This window comes from Mesoplodon bidens (assembly GCF_964165515.1).
Source record: "Mesoplodon bidens genome assembly, chromosome: 14".
Taxonomy (NCBI): domain Eukaryota; kingdom Metazoa; phylum Chordata; class Mammalia; order Artiodactyla; family Ziphiidae; genus Mesoplodon; species Mesoplodon bidens.
In genome coordinates this window covers 68,638,046-68,658,232 of record NC_138170.1, presented here as the reverse complement: position 1 = coordinate 68,658,232, position 20,187 = coordinate 68,638,046, and the positions used below count along the sequence as shown (strand labels likewise).

The 20,187-nt window shown below is 38.7% G+C and overlaps 1 protein-coding gene across 5 annotated transcripts in view; it reads left to right on the top strand.

Annotated features, from left to right (window-relative positions):
- Positions 1-19,976, top strand: part of HADHB (hydroxyacyl-CoA dehydrogenase trifunctional multienzyme complex subunit beta) — a 38,046-nt gene extending 18,070 nt beyond the window's left edge. For 4 of the 5 annotated variants that reach the window (XM_081254987.1, XM_081254986.1, XM_081254988.1 and 1 more), the window contains 11 exons: positions 1,001-1,045; positions 5,329-5,428; positions 8,525-8,612; positions 9,733-9,920; positions 10,262-10,442; positions 11,640-11,761; positions 13,764-13,843; positions 13,923-13,970; positions 14,674-14,761; positions 15,088-15,162; positions 16,234-16,497. In XM_081254987.1, the coding sequence (XP_081111113.1) occupies positions 1,001-1,045; positions 5,329-5,428; positions 8,525-8,612; positions 9,733-9,920; positions 10,262-10,442; positions 11,640-11,761; positions 13,764-13,843; positions 13,923-13,970; positions 14,674-14,761; positions 15,088-15,162; positions 16,234-16,482 (1,264 nt within the window). In that variant the 3' untranslated portion in view covers positions 16,483-16,497. Of the gene's footprint in view, positions 1-1,000; positions 1,046-5,328; positions 5,429-8,524; positions 8,613-9,732; positions 9,921-10,261; positions 10,443-11,639; positions 11,762-13,763; positions 13,844-13,922; positions 13,971-14,673; positions 14,762-15,087; positions 15,163-16,233; positions 16,498-19,208 lie in introns of those variants that run through there. The other variant, XM_081254989.1, reaches the window with a different exon arrangement.
- The last annotated feature ends 211 nt before the right edge of the window (positions 19,977-20,187 follow it).

Sequence of the window (20,187 nt, the reverse complement as noted above, 5' to 3'; positions counted from 1 at the left end):
TGTTACTTTTTCCACTAGGAAGTAGAGCTTAGTTCTTCTCCCCTTGAGTAAGGGCCAGAGTAGTGACTCATTTCTAACAAATTGAATTCAGAAAGGGAAAAATAGTGAAGAAAACCATACTTTAACCAAGTGATCAAGTTAACATCACCAGTAATAAGTCATGTTGCTATCACGTACACTCTGATAAGAAGCAGTGGGAAGGGCACTTTACCGCTGTGATACACTTCCCTCATATCCATAACCCCAGTCTTCCAAGTGTCAAGGGTCAAGAAAGAAAAGGAAAGACTGAGGAACTGTCACTGATTGGAGGAGATTAAGGAAGCATGACAACAAAATGCATAGATTAAGGGAGCATGACAACAAAATGCATAATGCCCTTTTACTGGAACAGAGCAGTAAAAAGGCATTAGTGGAAAAACTGGTGAGGTCCAGATAAAGTTAGCTTAGTGAATTGTATTGTGCCAGTATTAATTTCTTAGTTTTGACAAGTACATCATGGTTATGTAAGATTAGCTTTAGAGGAAGCAGGGTAAAGGGTATACAGGAACTCTGTTCTGTCTTTCCAATTCTTTGTAAACCTCAAATTACTTCAAAACAAAATTTTCTTAAAAGTCCAATATATTGCTCGTGTCCCTTGAGACATCACAAAATAATGAATGTTTTAAAAATAAAATAAAGGAGAACTTAAAAGGTGGGGTTTAAATAAAAATATTGTATTAAATAAAATATTAAATGTTAAATATTTAACATGTGTCATGCTGAACAATAAGACAGTGGGCAAGATTCTTGTTCGATTCTTAGCCAGCTCAAAAGGAGTCAAGGCTTGCCAGATTTTTAAGGATGACAAATAGCAAAGTCACACTATTTCTTCATTTGGAATGATGTTAAGTGCATTTATAGCATCATATGTTAGATTATTTCTTTAGTTATTTCAGACAGAATGAAAAACATTTTTTATTAAAGCTCTAGGCTTTTGGTTTAAATTATTTTCTTTCCCCAGATATAAAGACCTGATGCCACATGATTTGGCTAGAGCGGCGCTTTCGTGAGTAAATGCAGTTTCATTTTAGTTCTTACTTCATTAAAAGTACTTTTCTCCAGTTTTTACACTTGAAATAGCATGTTTAATGGAATTTCCGTATCTAAGATATGTTAACTTTTATGTGGTGAGAAAAAACACTTAGTAGATTTTACAAGATTCATTTATTCTTCATTTTAGCCATATGTGCTACACAAATTCAAGCAGCTGGTGAATGTCAGCGACCTTTATTTTGTAGGCGTGACTCTTTCTTGGCATGACAGTATTCCTTAATGAGTACTGTAGCTAGCTGCCGGTTGTAAACAATTTAGGGCTAGATTGATCAGGCTAGTCCTACATTGATCAGGCTAAATACAATACATATATTTGATGATTATCTTAGAAACTTCATACTGTACGAGGATAGCTGAACAAATAATGCAAATACAGATGCAGAACCTGTGTATACAGAGGACCAACTGTACTATGCCATTTTATTTAACGGACATGAGCATCCTCAGATTTTGGTATCCCTGGTGGGATGGGGATGTGGTTATTTATCTAGAAAAAAGCCTAGAATGAGACCTGAAGGTTCCTGGGCAAACCAAATAAAAATGTAAAATTAGATGTGGTTGCATGAGATTGAGATGGAAGAATAATTTGATGAGAGTCAACATGTAAGGCATTATCATTCATTGATGCTTTGCCTTTGTGTCTTTAAGCAGCTACAGGTCTTTCATAGTCTGAAAAAACCCTTCTTTGCACCTTTCTGCCCATCTTGTTCTGTTTGCTCTCTTCCTGCCAGCCTTTAAGCATAAATGAAAGCAGCAGTTGCTTTTCTTTTCTTACTGTCCATTCATTCTGCTTAATCCCATAGCTGCTTCCATCCCCATTGCTCTACAGTAATATACTTTGGAAGCGTCTCTTAATAATGACTGTGTAATCACTAAGCGCACCAATTTTTGCTCAGACCTCAATGGCTTTGTCTTCTATAGCATTTGACACTGTCGGCTCTACTTGAAACTGTCTTCCTTGGACTTCGTGTTAGGCCATTACGGTTTTCCTTCCATTTTCTGACTGATTCTTTTCTACTTCTTAAAAAACTGGATCCCTTCTTCTGTCTCTTTTTTAAAGGTATTTTGTAAGTTTTAGTCCTTAGAACTTTGCATTTCTCTGTATGCATGCTTTTCCCTAAAAATCTCATCTACTTAATCTTTATTTTTTTATGTAGAGGACTTCCAGATCTCTAAACTTGACCTCTTTTCTTAGGTATCTCAAGCTCAGCATGTAAAAAATAAAAATTATCTTTTCCCTGAAGCCAGCTTACTTTCCCATTCCTGATAATGGTGCTATTTCTGATTATGGTCCCAGGCTGGAGATTTACAGGTTTTTCCTCAACTTTCTGTCTTAAAAAATGTCAACTATACAATAAAATTGAAAGTGAACACCTAAATACCCCTCACTTAGCATTAATAAGTGTTATTATTTTGCCATGTTTTCTATAGCTATATGGTTTGAAGCATTTGACATTGTTTCAGGCATCTTGATAACTTCAGCCTTAAATTCTTCAGCTAGTACTCCTAAGAATGAGGACCTTCTCTGTTATCCACAATACCATTACCATAGCTAAGATGATAATGATTGTATGATAACTTCTAATATCCAGTTCATAGTCAAATCCCCCTCACTTGTTCCAAGAATGTCCTTTCTTTTAATTTTTTTTTTTTCCAAACCAGGACCTGGTCAAAGTTCATATTACAAATGAACATGTCTCTTCGGTCTCTTTTAATTTAGGATATCCCTCCACTCCACCCCCCATGAGAGTGACTTTTTGAAAAGGCCAGGCCAGCTGGCCTGTAGAATGTCCCACATTCTGGATGTTTCTTCGTAGTAATATTTAACTTTCCTCTGAATTTCCTATAAACTGGAAGTTAGATCTCTAAGCTTGATTAGATTCAGGTTAAACATTTTTTGGTAAGAATGCTTCATAGGTAAAGTGCATGGGTATTGCATCATGTTAAGAGGCGCATGATGTGTAATGTTAAATCTAACCACACGGTCATGGTGATCAGACCACTAGATCTCTTGATTATAAAGGTGTATTTTTTCCTTTGCAATTAGTAAGTCACCTGTAAAGTGATATCTTAACACCATGTAAACATCTTGTTCCCCAACAACCTTGGACCAAATGGTCTTAGCATTCATTGATAATTTTTGCCTAGATTAGTTATTACATTAGAGATTACAAAATTATGACTTTGATCATTCTTTTATTCCTCCTATATTTATTGGTTGGTATTTTTCTGTAAAGAACAGCTTTTCTTTTTTTTTTTTTTAAGTGATGTGGACTTGTAAATTTTTATTTATTAATTGTGTTAAAGCCAAGCTTGGTCACTGTTCTTTTTGAAGCTCAGATTATCCCATAGTTTATCTGTGGGAGTTCCTTCAGGTTGGCTCCTATGGCCCTTTTGTTTTTTAGTATAATATTGTTTTTTGAGTGTAATTTGCATACAATAAAATGCACATATTTTTAAGTATATAGTTTTATGAATTTTGTCAAATGTGTACACCCTTGTTCCTGTTTTTGCTATGGTCCCATTAATCTTTGAGTGCTTTCTTATTTTTGGCACAAAAAAGATCAGAGAGGTTCACTTTGTACTTTTCTTGCCTTAGACCTGGCCTCAGTCATTTTTTAAAAAGTTAATACCTGGGCTTCCCTGGTGGCGCAGTGGTTGAGAGTCCGCCTGCCGATGCAGGGGATACGGGTTCGTGCCCCGGTCTGGGAAGATCCCACATGCCACGGAGCGGCTGGGCCCGTGAGCCATGGCTGCTGAGCCTGCGCATTCGGAGCCTGCGCTCCGCAACGGGAGAGGCCACAACAGTGAGAGGCCCGCGTACCGCAAAAAAAAAAAAAAAAAAAAAAAAAAGTTAATACCTTTAAGGCTTCCATGGTGGCACAGTGGTTGAGAACCCGCCTGCCAATGCAGGAGACACGGGTTCGAGCCCTGGTCCGGGAAGATCCCACATGCTGTGGAGCAACAAGGCTTGTGGGCCACAACTACTGAGTCTGCACTCTAGAGCCTGCGAGCCACAACTACTGAAGCCCGTGCACCTAGAGCCCGTGCTCTGCAACAAGAGAAGCCACCGCAGTGAGAAGCCTGCGCACCGCAACGAAGAGTAGCCCCCGCTCGCCGCAACTGGAGAAAGCCCGCACACAGCAACGGAGACCCAATGCAACCAAAATTAATTAATTAAGTAATTAATTTAAAAAAGAAAAGTTAATACCTTTGCTAGTAAATGGCATTTAGAAACCAAGTCTGAGTTCAAGATGTGCTCATTCCTACTGGAGTGTTATTGCTTCTAGTCTCTATCAGTGATCAGAACTAGAAAAATATATGTTATTTAAATTGTGTTTATATTGATACTTCAAATTTAACATAACTGGGATTTTACTCTTTAATTTTCTATTTGTTTCTCTTTTCTTCTTTTTTAAAATATTTATTTATTTATTTATTTGGTTGCACCAGGTCTTAGTTGCAGCAGGTGGGCTCCTTAGTTGTTGCATGCGAACTCTTGGTTGCAGCACACATGTGGGATCTAGTTCCTTGACCAAGGATCGAACCCTGGGCCCACTGCATTGGGAGCTCGGAGTCCTAACCACTGCACTACCAGGGAAGCCCCCTCTTTGATTTTTGACTGAAAACTTTGGTTTATGTATGTTTTATCCTATTTCAAATTATTTCTTTAAAATTTTTTAATTAGGGTATAGTTGATTTATAATCTTATATTAGTTTCAGGCATACAACATAGTGATTTAAAATTTTTATAGATTATATTCCGAATTATTTATGATTCTTCCCATTTAACTTCTCATTGCCAATTGAGCATCAGAGGTTGACTTTTTTTTTTTTTTTTTTGCGGTACGCGGGGCTCTCACTGCTGTGGCCTCTCCCGTTGCGGAGCACAGGCTCCGGACGCGCAGGCTCAGCGGCTATGGCTCACGGGCCCAGCTGCTCCGCGGCATGTGGGATCTTCCCGGACCCGGGCACGAACCCGTGTCCCCTGCATCGGCAGACGGACTCTCAACCACTGCGCCACCAGGGAAGCCCCAGAGGTTGACTCTTTAAATTAGACTTTAATTTCTTTGATAAGGTGCCACATGCTTGTCAAATTAAGGAAAAGATACAGTCTCTACTCTTAAATCCAAAGTTAACCTTTTAACCAAAGTTAACTGTAGTGCCTTATGTGATGATCTATGGCACTATCTTGAATGTATGAAATGTTTCTTTGCTTTGGACTTCTGCTGGCAGGGGTTTGTTGCATCGCACCAGTGTCCCAAAGGATGTTGTTGATTATATCATCTTCGGCACAGTTATACAGGAAGTGAAAACAAGCAATGTGGCTAGAGAGGTGAGTAAAACAAACTTTATATTGTTTAAAGATTGATAGGAGAATCAATTTGAGTTTTAATTAATAGAATTTACTCTTTAAAAGTTTTTAAAATTCATTAAAGTTATATTTGACTTAAATGTGATTTTACTACTTGAATTATTTTATATTTAAAAGAATTATTGTATAAATCAAATGACATACACTATACTAAAATATATTTATACTATACATCAAATCAATTATTTGAGCTGGTTTGGGATATTTTAGTTTGTTTTCTCTTAGGAAAATAGAGATTATGGCAAAGTATGGCTGATGTGACTTTTAGTAATGCTAGATATTGTGGCCTCTAACTTAAAATTTCAACATTTTACAAAGAACTTATTTCATAACACGGTTTTTGTTGGAGGTAGCCTTGCTTATTCATTTGTTCCCTTTGACTAGATGACACATAGGTCAGTTTCTTTTTTAACTATTTCACAGGTGTTTACTTTTACCCTAGTTGGCACAGCTCCATGTAGTGTTTATTGGGCAGCTGAGATATGACAGGCCTTGGAACTTCTGCAGCATGTTCTACAGGCATTTCATAATGAATAGTCCAAAAACATTTTCTGGGCTTTGTTTCAATTCAAAAGTGGCTATTTGGGTAAAGTTGGCTCCAAAGTACATTTCAGTATGCTAAGCATTTTCTTTATTTCTGGTTTGTGCTTGCCATATTATTGTGTTCAGTATAGTTGGAAGGTCAGTAACTTTCACCACTGTCAGCCAAGAGAAGGGGAAATGAGCAGGACTGAAAGTATTTGTTTTGTCCCCCCTTTTTACTCATCAGTATATGTTAAGACTGCTGAAGGCCTGGTGTTACCGAAGTCTGCCGTAATCAGCTACTGTATATTCTAAGGGAGGCAGGAAAGAATTAAGAACAGGAAGAGGGTTTTTTTTCCCATCCTTATTTTTTTGTTGTTCCCTGGACCTTCACACTTCCTAAATGTATCAAATATGATAACCTCATGAGTATGTCAACATTTTCAACTTCTATATTCTGAAAAAATCAAAGTGACTCTTAAAAGAGCATTTAAAAAGTAAATATTAAATCTGTTTCAGTTTTCTCTATATTTCTATTCTATCCCAACACTAAAGCCATAATGCTTTTCTAAATTTTTTTCTGGAAATTTTATATCCATATGCAAATCTCAGCTATTGATTGACATGTGGTAGATTCCCTCTCCCAGCCCTGTACTAATACTAAAGGCTAAATTGAGGGGATATATTATAAGTATGTCTCTCTATAGTTGTTCTGTAACCTAAAGGCTACTGTGACTTCCAGCTAGAAAACTTTAAGCACCTGTTGTCTGTATTAATAGTGTAATAATGAAATCCTGAAAGGCTTCTGCTGCTGAGTTCCCATGAACCTGACTTCACTGAAAGGCCTCAGCATACTTCCCTGCTCTCCAGCTTAACTAAGAGGCATTTTCCTCCTTTCCCCTCATTGTACTGTCTAGAGCCTAAGCTTGCCTTGAGAGCTATTCAGACTTTAAATAGAAACATGTGGACAAGGTTCACCAGCAGCCACTTCTATTTAAAGTTCCTTCAGTCTTGAGAGTCATCTGGGGCCAAGGGTGTGACACAGGCTAGAAAGGACCACGTGAGGATCAGGCCATTACAACCTCAGTGCCCTTTACACTTGCCCCACTGGGAAGCTCTCCTCCCCTTCCCCTTGGAGACTTGCCTCTCTCTTCCTTTTGGGTTGGTTTACACTGAGAGGCTGAGGTGCAGTTGCCAGCGGGTAGTTTTCAACAGAGTGTTGGGCACTTAGTATCAGGCCTCACTGGGAAGACCAGAGCAAGGTCATGTTGCATGTTACACTACTGTAGCACATTTCTGTCCCTGTGGATTATGGTGAATGGTGGTAAATGCGGTAACTAGTATAGGTAGTATAAGTATGAAGATAAAAATCAGTTAAGAAACAGAACCCTTTAATCTCAGCTTTGGAAACATGTTAACCTTACCAAATTATAGAAAATCTTGTATTCTGAGGATAAATAGTTTGAGAAAAAGGCCACTAAAAATTAATTCCCTTAATAGGAACCAGAATTTCATAGTAAATGATAGTGGTGGGGGAGATGAGCTGTTGAGAGCTTTGTTTTTAAAGTGAAAATTTAATATTATAAAAGTAAGTATTTTATTTTTGCACCTATGCATTAGTTTTTTACATAAACAAAAATGGAATCAGGCATTCATTGTTTTTTTGGCAGCATAATTTACTCAATAAATAGTATAATAAAATAATAGATGTCCTCATGTCCATTTTTAGATTAAAGGAGGGCCTCAGTTTTTCTCAAGGCCCCTCAAGTTACTCTCTTTTGAAGCACCTCTTGTGTCATCATCCTGACCAGTTTTCTCATTTCCAGTTGTTAACTGGTCTAACCCTTATTTGTCAGAGGCTCATTTGAGGCTCAGGCAGTTTTCCAAAATTTCTTTCATCAACTTGAACTCTTGCATGTTTGGCGTGTTTTCCAATTCCTCTTTGCGTTGGATCACGGCGTGCTGTCTGAAATATCAGGCAGTCAGTGAAAGTAGAGACGCGTGTAAGCAGGCAGGGACCTGTGTGGGAATCTGTTCATGAGGAGTCAGTTCTTCAGAAATGACTTTCATGTTTGATGACTTCCGTTACTACTAAGCCTTATAACTGCAGGAACATAGATCATGAGAACCCCACACCATGATATAGGTCATCATTCCCTCAACTATATGTAGCAGGTTTACTTTAGGTTTACTTGCAGATTTAAACAAGTTAAAATCAAATTACATATTAATGTCCTTAAAGCTCTGAGAAAAGCATTGCTAAGAAATTAGGTGAACTGCAAGACTGTTGTAGGCTTGTATACCACACTAGAAGATGGCTACAAGGAACTTGGCAGAGTGCTTGTCAGTTAATGACTAGACAAAAAATTAGTAAACCATTTCTGTGATGTGCTTAGTTTTATTTTAAATTTTACTCTGGGTTATTGAACTCAAATCCTTTCCTGATTTACCATACAGTGAAGTATTGCTTAAAGCACCATTTACATGTAGCACTGCCTTCATAAGTGATCCTTTCATTCACTCTGTTTCCTGAAGGCTGCCCTCGGAGCTGGCTTCTCTGACAGGACTCCTGCTCACACTGTCACCATGGCTTGCATCTCTTCCAACCAAGCCATGACCACAGGTATGGTTTTTTGACTGCAGAAGGTACATGTTGTTTCTCCTTTGTCTTTTATAAGACAAAAACTACTCTTAACAGAAATAAATGATCTCTGTGTGTTTCAAAAAGTAAGGTAATGTTTGAATTTTTTGATTTTTGACAGTAGTTCTCAACCCTTTTTCCTGCCCTCTGTACCTGAGGACCACAACCATTCTTGTAGTTTCTCCATCAGTAGTGTGGCTGGCTATCTCAGGGATTATTTATTGGAGGGATACTTCTAGATTTAAGGCATGAGAAGTTTATAACCTGCTAGATTTTAGTTAGGTGATTCTAATATGATACTCCCCCACGAAGATTGTGGCCTTCCTCCCTCTACCACTGTCGCAGTGGTAAGTCACTGCTTTAGATGATACAACTCTTTTCCTCTACTTTTTCCCCACATCTAGGCATTTTTATAATTAGTTAGAAATTCTCCTAAAAAACTTAGCAAATCTGTGGGACATTTTGTAGCATCAACCCTTATTGTGAAAAGACAGGAAACGTGAAAGATATGGTCATCGTGCTCTCTTAGTGACATCAAGGCCAGGTTGCCACCTAAGGGGTGCAGGGGGTGAAGCCAGAGGAAGGGATGGGGGCGTTCTCCACTCCACGCAGCATGGGACCGCTTCTGGGTAGAGCGACACAATACTTGCCAGTGGCCATAAAGAGGGAAAGGGGCTGCCTTCTATCTAAAAGCCAGAATTTCTCTAGCTTCTAGTAGAAACTGAAATTCTCTTTATAGGAAAAATGTCATTATGGAAACTAAAGTGGGAGCGTATAAAATATGCCAAAAGTTCTGGTTTAGAATACGATTTGTTTGAGGTTGGTCCAGTGGATACTTCCGGAAGTTGATGTCCATACAGCCTGAATGAAACTTGGTTTTTCTCCAGTGCGTTGAATGTATTTTTAGTCATTTAAAAAACTTACCCTAATCCCTCTGAAGAGGTAAAAACCTTAATTACACATGTTGTACAAGGCTAGTAACTATCATACAATTTTTAAATCAAGAAGCCTAAATTTAAAAAAAGGAAAAGCAGCTTAAATTACCAATGGCCTGTTTATCTATACAAGAGATGCTCATGTACCTGTGCCCTGTGCCCTGCAGCTGTCAGCTTGATTGCTTCCGGCCAGTGTGACGTGGTTGTGGCAGGTGGTGTAGAGTTAATGTCTGATGTCCCTATTCGCCACTCAAGGAAAATGAGGAAGATGATGCTGGATCTCAGTAGGGCCAAGACTCTGGGTCAGCGACTGTCTTTAATCTCTAAATTCAGATTGAATTTCCTGTCACCCGAGGTGAGACTTGTGAACGCTTACAGAAAGACTTGTGTTGCCGAAGCATCCCATTGCAGAGATTTAGACTTAGGGGAGACAGCGTGGGTTCAGTTATGCTCTAGCAGTTGCAGATTCTGTTAGTTACAGGGAAAGGTTAATTATTTGGTCAAGTTGGAAAGAAAGAAAAAAATAGTGGTTTGAAGATTTGAATTTGTAAGCCCTTTTTAGAGATGCCCTGTTCAGAAAGAACTTCCCTTGTCTTGGTCTTGATTGATAGTAGACTTTAACTTTCCCAAATAACCCTAGGTGTGGTATAGTACCTGTTTAACAGTGTGCCTGGTCCTGAATATCTCCTTTCCCAGCTTCCAGCAGTGGCCGAGTTCTCCACCAGTGAGACCATGGGCCACTCTGCAGACCGACTGGCTGCCGCCTTTGCTATTTCTCGGCTGGAACAGGATGAGTATGCACTGCGCTCACACAGCCTGGCCAAAAAGGCACAGGATGAAGGACTCCTTTCTGATGTCGTGCCCTTCAAAGTACCAGGTAAAACAGTTTGCTTAACTTTGTAGAGGAGAATGCTCTTAATGCTCTTGATATTTGTTAGGGAGTTCTGAATTTCTTCTAAAACTCCAAAGACCCCGAGTGACTTTCCAGTAAATATGATGGTTCTCTTTCCAAAACACTCAGCCTTTATTCTTAAACATGGACTCAAGTTTCAATCCTTGTTGTAACAGTAGGTAAACATTTTTTTTTAAGATTTTATTTTATTATTTATGTATTTATTTTTGGCTCTGTCAGGTCTTAGTTGCAGCATGCGGGACCTTCGTTGAGGCATGCGGGCTCCTTGTTGCGGTGCGCAGGCTTATCTCTAGTTGTGGCGTGCGGGTTTTTTTCTCTCTAGTTGTAGTGCATGGGCTCCAGGGTGTGTGGGCTCTGTAGTTGTGGTGCGCGGGTTCCAGAGCGCGTGGGCCCCGTAGTTTGTGGCACACATGCTCTCTCGTTGAGGCGTGCGAGCTCAGTAGTGGTGCGCAGGCTTAGTTGCCCCAAGGCATGTGGGATCTTAGTTCCCTGACCAGGGCTGGAATGCGCGTCCCCTGCATTAGAAGGTGGATTCTTTACCACTTGACCACCAGGGAAGTCCCTGGTAAAACTTTTAAAAAGAGAAAATTTTATGTCTCCTTTAGATCTTGCAGATATGTTTTAGTTCTTATGTGCATGCCTGTTTTTAAAATTCTTCATTCATAGCTCTTCTGTATAGAAGAGCCAAATGTGAATGAATATCTTAAGAAAATAGGGTATCCTTTCTAACGTTAAATCATTTAGATTATTTCCCAAAAGTCTTAAGAATTTATTTTCAAATTTGGTAATATCTTGATAACTATAAAAGGCTTCCTTTTAGTGAATATCTGTGGTTTACATTTTATTTGTTCTTGTAATTTTTTTTTTTTTTTTTTTTTTTGTGGTACGCGGGCCTCTCACTGTTGTGGCCTCTCCTGCCGCGGAGCACAGGCTCCGGACGCGCAGGCTCAGTAGCCATGGCTCACGGGCCCAGCCGCTCCACGGTATGTGGGATCTTCCCGGACCGGGGCATGAACCCGTGTCCCCTGCATCAGCAGGCGGACTCTCAACCACTGCACCACCAGGGAAGCCCCTGTTCTTATAATTTTTAAAGTGTATTTCTCTGGAGAAGATATATAATGCTTGCTGTGCCTTAGAGTTAAAAACTTCATATTTTTATAGGAAAAGATACAGTTACTCAAGATAATGGCATTCGTCCTTCCTCCCTGGAGCAAATGGCCAAACTAAAACCTGCATTCATCAAGCCCTATGGCACAGTGACAGCTGCAAATTCTTCTTTTCTGGTAACTATGTGTGCTATATGTGTTTACTAGTGATCTTTTATATTTGTGTACTCTCAATAGAAAAGCCTGAAATAGAGTTATTTGTGTGTATTATGAATAGAGACTTAAAAGTGTACTTCTTCATTACAAAGATAATATTAAAAGAGAATTATAGTTTTTAAAGCCATAGAAGTCTCCTGACCCAGTCACCATTCTGATACAAAAAAGCTGTTCTCTTCAGGCACTTCAGCAGTCAAAAAACTTTGACTGCCTGTGCTAGGCACTGGAGCTAAAAAGAACAGTTTATTGTAATGTAGTGAGAAAGTGCTGTGAACACTATAAGCATAGGCTCTTGGGGAAGATACATAGATGGGTGAGTCAAAGAGGCTTCTTAGAGGAGGTGACCCTTGCTCAGAGAATCTCGAAGGAAGAGTACAAGCCAATTCAGGTAGTGTATAGATGGCATTCTAGGCAAAAGGAACAGCAAATGCAAAATCAGGAGTTAAGAGAGCAAGGACCTCTTTAGGGAAAAGCTTGGTTGGAACATAGGATATGAATTCAGGGAGTCGTATAAGACAGCCTCCAAATTACTTTCCTATAAGCATCATGGAATAAATCTACCCTCGTTTTCTGTTGTTGTTATTTTACTTATATGCAGGTAGCTTCATGTCCTTGCTTGGGTTTTTTTTCTTCTCCTCAACTGAATGTCCCTGCTGATTCTGCTTCTGCTTGGGAGATGTGGTTTCCCTTCTCCTACTACCGTGGGTGTAGTCTTCTGGATATAGTTCATCTGGTCAATGTTTCTTTTACAGTGTAACTCCTCTACCCAGATATACAGTCTAGAAACATAGGCAAATGTTTGACATATTTGACTTTGGTAAGTGATGATTTAATGCCTGCTCTTGAGCTCGGGCAAGGGTGCCTGAAGTGGTTCCAACAGGATGGTGTACCACTCTGTAAAGCCTGAGTGGTGAAGGGCTGGTTAGGTGATTATTTCCAAAACCAAGTTGGATGATAGGGCCGTATGGTATGGGTTACACTCTTGGCAGATCTGAACCCCCTTGATTACCTGTGGGGTGTGCAAAAGGTTCAGGTTTATTCATCAAAAATCAGAAACACGAATCATCAGAGGCAATGCATCACAAATACATGGATTTTCAGAGAGTTTGTTAACGCGCCACAGTCACTGCAATTTTGCACAACTGCACATTGAATATATTATTGATGTGATATCATTATGTATAGCCACCTGTGTTTCCAGACTTTATGCCTGCCTATCAGTAGTGGCTACATAGCCTCTTCACAGTTACTGAGTTATAAAAATATGGTCTGATGTGGTAGAAATTGTTTTGATTTGGCAAATTCTAGAGAGTAGTTTCCTTTCCTTTGGAATTTTGGATTTTTCTCTCTTTTTTTGAGCTCTTTCTTTTGAAGCAATGGTAAAGGGCTTTTGTGAGTGGTACTTCTTTGTCCCCCAACTTCTCAGTTGTCAGTTGGAAAAAAGCATGTGGGGTAGGTCCAGAGAGGGAAGGCCATGGTTCTTATGTTCTCAGCTATTTCTTCTTCTCCCATTGTTATAGTCTATAAATAGAAGAAAATCACCTCGAAGCCACAGGCAGGAAGCAGCTGGGAAACAGTCCAGAAAATGTAAAAATAAATCAGTAAATAAGAGATTTTTTTGGAGGTTGTTTTAATTCATAAAATTCCTCATATTCTGCACTAAAAGCAAAAAACTTTTAGTTTATCGTGAACACCTATTTCTAGAGTTACCTATTCTCCTCATCCATTTTGATAATTACGGTACTTTCTGAATAGGCTCTTGTACCCTCGTCTTCCAAAAGTGGGTCGGTGTGTGTGTTTGAATTGAGTTAACGGTGGATAAAATGAAAAGGTTTTATTATATAGAGGTACTGTATAAGTGTCACTGGTTGGTAGATTTAGGAACAGGGCATAGAAGGTGGCTGAAGAAAGACCACCAGAGAGGCTGCAGAATTTAACATTTTTGCTCCGGTCAACATTTCAGACCGATGGTGCATCTGCAGTGCTGATTTTGGCAGAGGAAAAGGCTCTGGCCATGGGTTATAAGCCGAAGGCATATTTGAGGTAAAGTAAGTGTTCAAATAAATTGCCTCTGGTTTCTTTATTTTAGTACTAGAGCTAACTCCTCTATTTTTTTACCTAGGGATTTCATGTACGTGTCTCAGGATCCAAAAGATCAGCTTTTACTTGGGTAGGTAGCAGTGTATATCCTAGGATTATAATGAAAAATATTTGGTTACCAATGTTTCTTACATAGATTTTAAAGTACATTAAGCCCTGAGTTCATAATTGGCTTGTGAGTTGGGTTTTTTAAATAATAATAATCTTTTATGTTGCTTTATCATTTTATAGTTTGGAGTCTTTTCCACTTTTTCCTGTACTTTTCTACTTATAATTACAGTATATATACAATTTGGTATTCTTGTTTTACATTAAGATGTCAGAAGCATTTTTTTCATATTGCCACACACTCTGCGACAGTCTTCAGAATAGCTTTTTATAAAAGCCTCCTAATGTTTAGACTCTCTCCCTCCATCACGAGGCTCTACCCTCACTAGCCTCCATTATGTCCTTTAACTAGCCACGCCCCTTCTGATGCTCTGCCCTTTGAACTCTGTGTTCTTCTAGCTCTTCACATTATTAATTTGTCCTTCTCGTTAATTGTTTACTTATTATCTATTTCTCTGAGTCCAGAATATCAACTGCAAAGGGCAGAGGCCACGTCTGTTCAGTTTAATATTGTATCACCAACACTTAATATTTGTGTAGTAGAATCAGTGAGTGAGTGGAAGACACTCTGATAATTATGTAGGACTCAGTTTGGGGAATATGAAGGAGCTCTTAGGTTAAAAATTAAAGTTTTAATATTGTATCACTTATTTTTTTCTTTTCAGACCAACATATGCTACTCCAAAAGTTTTAGAAAAGGCAGGATTAACAATGAATGATATTGATGCTTTTGAATTTCATGAAGCTTTCTCAGTAAGTCACTTTAAAGCACATATCAAAGGACTATAATCATTTAATATGAGTAAAACAAGAGTGGAGCTTTATATTTGAAATACTGACTTACACTGCTGGGAAGGGCATGATGGGAGGAATCCAGGGCTACACACACAGTGCTGATAAACATACCTTTTGAAGCTATCACTTTGAGGCCCTTCAAAAGTACCAGATTGTTTCTTTAGGAAATATTCACTGAAAACTGATTTATTAAAGATTTGCTTAGCTTTAAAGTTAGACAAACTCAAAGAACGCCTTGAGGGACATTACTAACAAGGTCCTTACTGAGTTACTTTCCTTTCTAGGGTCAGATTTTGGCTAATTTGAAAGCCATGGATTCTGACTGGTTTGCACAAAACTACATGGGTAGAAAAGCCAAGGTAAGTTTCTGGTTAAAAATATGCTCGAGGAACTTCCCTGGCGGTCCAGTGGTTAAGACTCTGCGCTTCCACTGCAGGGGGCACAGGTTCGATCCCTGGTTGGGGAATTAAGATCCTGCATGCCATGCAGCATAGCCAAAAAAAGCTTGAATTTCCAAAGCACTTTAATATTTGGAGCTTTAATGCCTGCTAATAAAAGTATGAAGAGGAAAGCTGCTGCTTATGAAGAATTTTGTGTTTCATTACATATATTTATTTCTTAGTTGAAAAATACCTCCTGGAAATTCTTTAGAAAAAAATAAAAGCAAGGATAAAGAAGATGTGGCACATACATACAATGGAATATTACTCAGCCATAAAAAGAAACAAAATTGAGTTATTTGTAGTGAGGTGGATGGACCTAGAGTCTGTCATACAGAGTGAAGTAAGTCAGAAAGAGAAAAACAAATATCATATGCTAACACATACATATGGAATCTAAAAAAAAAAATGGTTCTGAAGAACCTAGGGGCAGGACAGGAATAAAGATGCCGGCGTAGAGAATGGACTTGAGGACACAGGGAGGGGAAAGGGTAAGCTGGGACGAAGTGAGAAAGTGGCATTGACATATATACACTACCAAATATAAAATAGCTAGTAGGAAACAGCTGCATAGCACAGGGAGATCAGCTCGGTGCTTTGTGACCATCTACAGGGGTGGGATAGGGAGGGTGGGAGGGAGAAGCAAGAGGGAGGAGATGTGGGGATATATGTATACACAGAGCTGACTCACTTTGTTATACAGCAGAAACTAACACACCATTGTAAAGCAATTATACTCCAATAAAGATGTTAAAAAATAAAAGCAAAATTTTAAGTTGTCTTTGTTCATCCATTCTCATGTTAGATGAAAAATAAATGGGCCCTTGGCTTTCAGAATTGATTTAGAATTTCTTTTGCAGTAAAATAACTTGTGATTTGTCTTAAGTTAGTTACTTCCCTTTATTGCCATTACTACCTGTTAACTACAAGCCTGGCCTGATTCTTAAGTAAACTCATCTTTATATTTGTGTCTATTTTTGTGGGAGCCAGGTTGGATCGCCTCCTTTGGAGAAGTTTAACATCTGGGGTGGATCACTCTCCCTGGGGCACCCGTTTGGAGCCACTGGCTGTCGGTTGGTCATGGCAACTGCCAACAGATTGCAGAAGGAAGGAGGCCAGTATGGGTTAGTTGCCGCCTGTGCAGCTGGAGGGCAGGTATGTCACAGAAGCTTCATAGGAGCTTCCAGAAAGTCATTTTCTTGGAAACAAAACAAATTCATCCAAGAATGTTTGATTTAGCTTAATTTGAAACAGTCTTAGAGCGATTTTTCTGATGACAGACCACCGGGAAAAAAGCAGCCCATTTTTGTGGGGAGGTAGTACAACTTTAACTCTGATAGTACTTTGAAAGGAAAAATCTATTTAAATCCAAGTTATTTTTTTTCCCTAAAATAATGTTTATGTTTTTTGTTTATAAAAGTTATATATGCTCCTTATGGAAATTATGAAAATACAAAAGTATTTAGAAAATAAAATTATAATCACTAATAATCCCCTCATCAGACACTACCATTATTCACACTTTATTTTCTTCTTTAATAATAAAATTTTATTCATTTAGTCACCATGAGACCTTATCCATAAAATCTCTCCAAGTCTTTCTTGAGAACTGAACTATACCTTAATGCAGAATTAATTTGCCTCTGGATAACCTATTGCTATTTAGCTGAGGAAAATTATGTTTTTCTACAGATTTTTTTCTATCTGCTTTACTTGTGTTACTGACGAAACTTCCTACCTGCTATAGCATTTCACTGGGGAATAAAATCCAAAAATAAGGCTGGTTGTAATCTTTTTTTTTCCCCAACCCTGATGGAAACAGATTTGATTTTTCTCCAGATAACAGAAACTTTCTGTTGCCGACCAAGATGAATAAGATATGTAAAAGTATAAACATCTTACTTTTTTTTTTTTTTTTTTTTTTTTGCGGTAGGCGGGCCTCTCACTGCTGTGGCCTCTCCCCTTGCAGAGCACAGGCTCCGGATGCGCAGGCTCAGCAGCCATGGCTCACGGGCCCAGCCGCTCCGCGGCATGTGGGATCCTCCCAGACCGGGGCACGAACCCGTGTCCCCTGCATCGGCAGGCGGACTCTCAACCACTGCGCCACCAGGGAAGCCCTAAACATCTTACATTTAAAAGCCTTTATTTATGGCTTTTTCTCAGAGACTTTGAAGAAGCAAGGGATCAGTTATTTTTAGGTTGGAATATTTTAGACTTCACAATCAGAAGTATTTTCTAATCTGTTGTAACTTCATTTACAGAAAACCATGGTAAATCAGGACTGGAGCCCTCCCTCTTATCTTTCTATGCCAAGTTTAAATGAGGGAGGTAACTAGTGCATAGCATTGTACATAGTGCATAGTCCACATAGGTGAATGTCCTTTGGTTTTGAGTGTTTGTTCCCTAATTTTTTAATCTAGCACATAGAGGATTAATAACACAATACTAGATGCTTTTGTGGATGAACAAAGAATAATATCCAGTATTATTACTTACCTCTAGAAGTTTACAGTATAGTGAAGAAGGAGATGATGCATCTTAGAAACTAGATTAAACTTGGCATTGTTTCATCAAGAGCCAAATGAGTGCTACAAACATGATTAGATCAAAGGAGGAATCCATCATTGTGGATTAGGATTTCTCAGCTTTGGCACTAGTAACATTTTGGGCCAGGTAATTCTTTGTTGCTGGTGAGGGGACTGTGCTGTGTGTTGTAGGGTGCTTAACATGGTCTCTACCCACTAGATACCAGTAGCAAACCACCCCCTCACTCCCCACCACCCCCCGCCCCCCTGCCATACACACACAGTTGGGACAACCAGAAATATCTCCAGACATTGCTAAATGTCCTCTGGGGAGGGGAGGGAGCAAGATCACTGCCATTGAGAACCACTCATCTAGTGCAATATAAAAGATTTGGAACATGAAAACAACACAGTTGAAATAAAACAGGAGAAGGAATATTCTACCTTATTATGGGCCCTTCTAGGACAACCCCAAGTCAGTCAAACCTTCCCATCCATGTTCTTTTGTTTGCTTGTGCCTGTATCAAGGTATTTAGCAGTTTGTTTTGAACTACAGTGTATATTAGATTGAGGATACAGACCATGTAGCAAAACTTTGTACCCACGCAGTGTTCAGCTTGGTGCCTTATAAATAATAGTTGCTTAATAAATATTTGTGGGGATTGAATTGAATCTAGAAGCAGGGAGATTAGTTAGGCTATTAACTAGTTTGATAGCCGTCCAAAAGATAGAATGACTATCAGATAGGATTTAGACTCATGAAATCATTAGTTTCTATACTAGGTTTAAACTAGGGAGATAACTTGGATATAGCACTATGCCTAGTACTAGGAAAGGGATTTTCTACCTTTTTACCTTTGTGGGACCTCAGATCATCATCTTCACCCGCATAGAGTAGTAAAGAAGAGACCAGGTTTTGGAATCATCTGGTTTCAAGTCCTGGCCCTGTTACTTAATAGCTTTGTGGATTTGGATGAGTAACTTAACCTCTCAAAGCCTCGGTTTTCTTATCTAGGAGAGAGAGAAGCCTGTTGTTGGATTCACTGTATTGCGTTTATTTTTATACAGCTAAAAAAGCCCCTCTGGCTTATTTTAATAGTAACCACTTACGGAGCATCTACTAGGAGTCAGACTCTTCTAGATAGACTCTGATACACATGTGTATACATGTATATATGTGTGTGTGTATACATACATTGTATGTTATCTAATTTAATGCTCACAAAAACACTTTGAAGTGGGCACCATGAACCCCATTTTAGAGAGGAAGTTGAGGTTCAGAATGGCTAATAACTTTCCCAAGATCGCACAGTGTTTGAATGGCAGAGCCAGGATTAAGTTCCAAAGCCTATATTTTTCCCATTGTTCTATGCTGCCTCTGTACTGGCTGGATTCATTGTGCATTTGATTGCTCTAATTGAACTTTTTTTTCCTTTACAGGGCCATGCTATGATAGTGGAAGCTTATCCAAAATAATAGAGCAAGAAGAGGTGACCTGGAGTTTCTGTGCAACACTCACCCTAGGCAATGCCATTTCAATGCACTACTCAGTGACATCTATAGTTCCTAGCTCCTCTTAGGAAAACAAAATTTGTGGCCTTCTGTTAAGTACTTTGCAGTTAAGCCTTGCCAGTGTTCTGAGCTTTCCAATAATCATGGCTTATTACTCTTTCAGGAATTTCTTAGTTACCAGAATCTCTCAACAGTGATAAGTTTAAGCAATTGTGTTTGGTCTCTATTTTTATGAAAGACTGAATGAGTGGTTGCAGTTTTGCAAAGAATTTAGCCGAGATTTGGAATCACCTTTGTAACATTCGCAAATTATAGCTCATTCCTATTTGTGACCTAAAGATAAATGTTTTCTATAAAATACAAACCAATGTGCCTGAATTTAACTTAATTATGGAAAGGTAATTCAGAATCTAAACATCACTGAAAATTTACAGTAAATGTTTAGATATATAAATACCATGTTGGTTAACCTTAATAAAGTAGAGAAGTATCAGAGAACCATTTGCATTGTTTTATTAGAGGTAAAAGGTGGTTCTCTTGGCTTAGGGACAGATTTTGCCTTGGATTACTCATTTGTAACTTCTAACCATTTTAGTCAACCATGAAGCCACTAGGAACATAAAGAAGGTCCTGCTTTAGAATAACACCATTTTTTCCCCAGTGCCCAATTGAAATAAATTTATTTTATCATTTGGAGATGTTTCTGTTTGCTGGGTTTAATGAAATGTAAAGAAATTTCAAAAATTTGGTCAACATACTAAAAATTCTCTCAGTTTTTTGACAACCAAACTGCATTAAATAACATATATGCTAGTGCATTGCAGAAGCAAAAGTCTCAGTTGCAACCGTTCATGTGAATTTCATTTAGGTCTATGAAAGTTACTGGCAATCAGAACCATACTCTAGT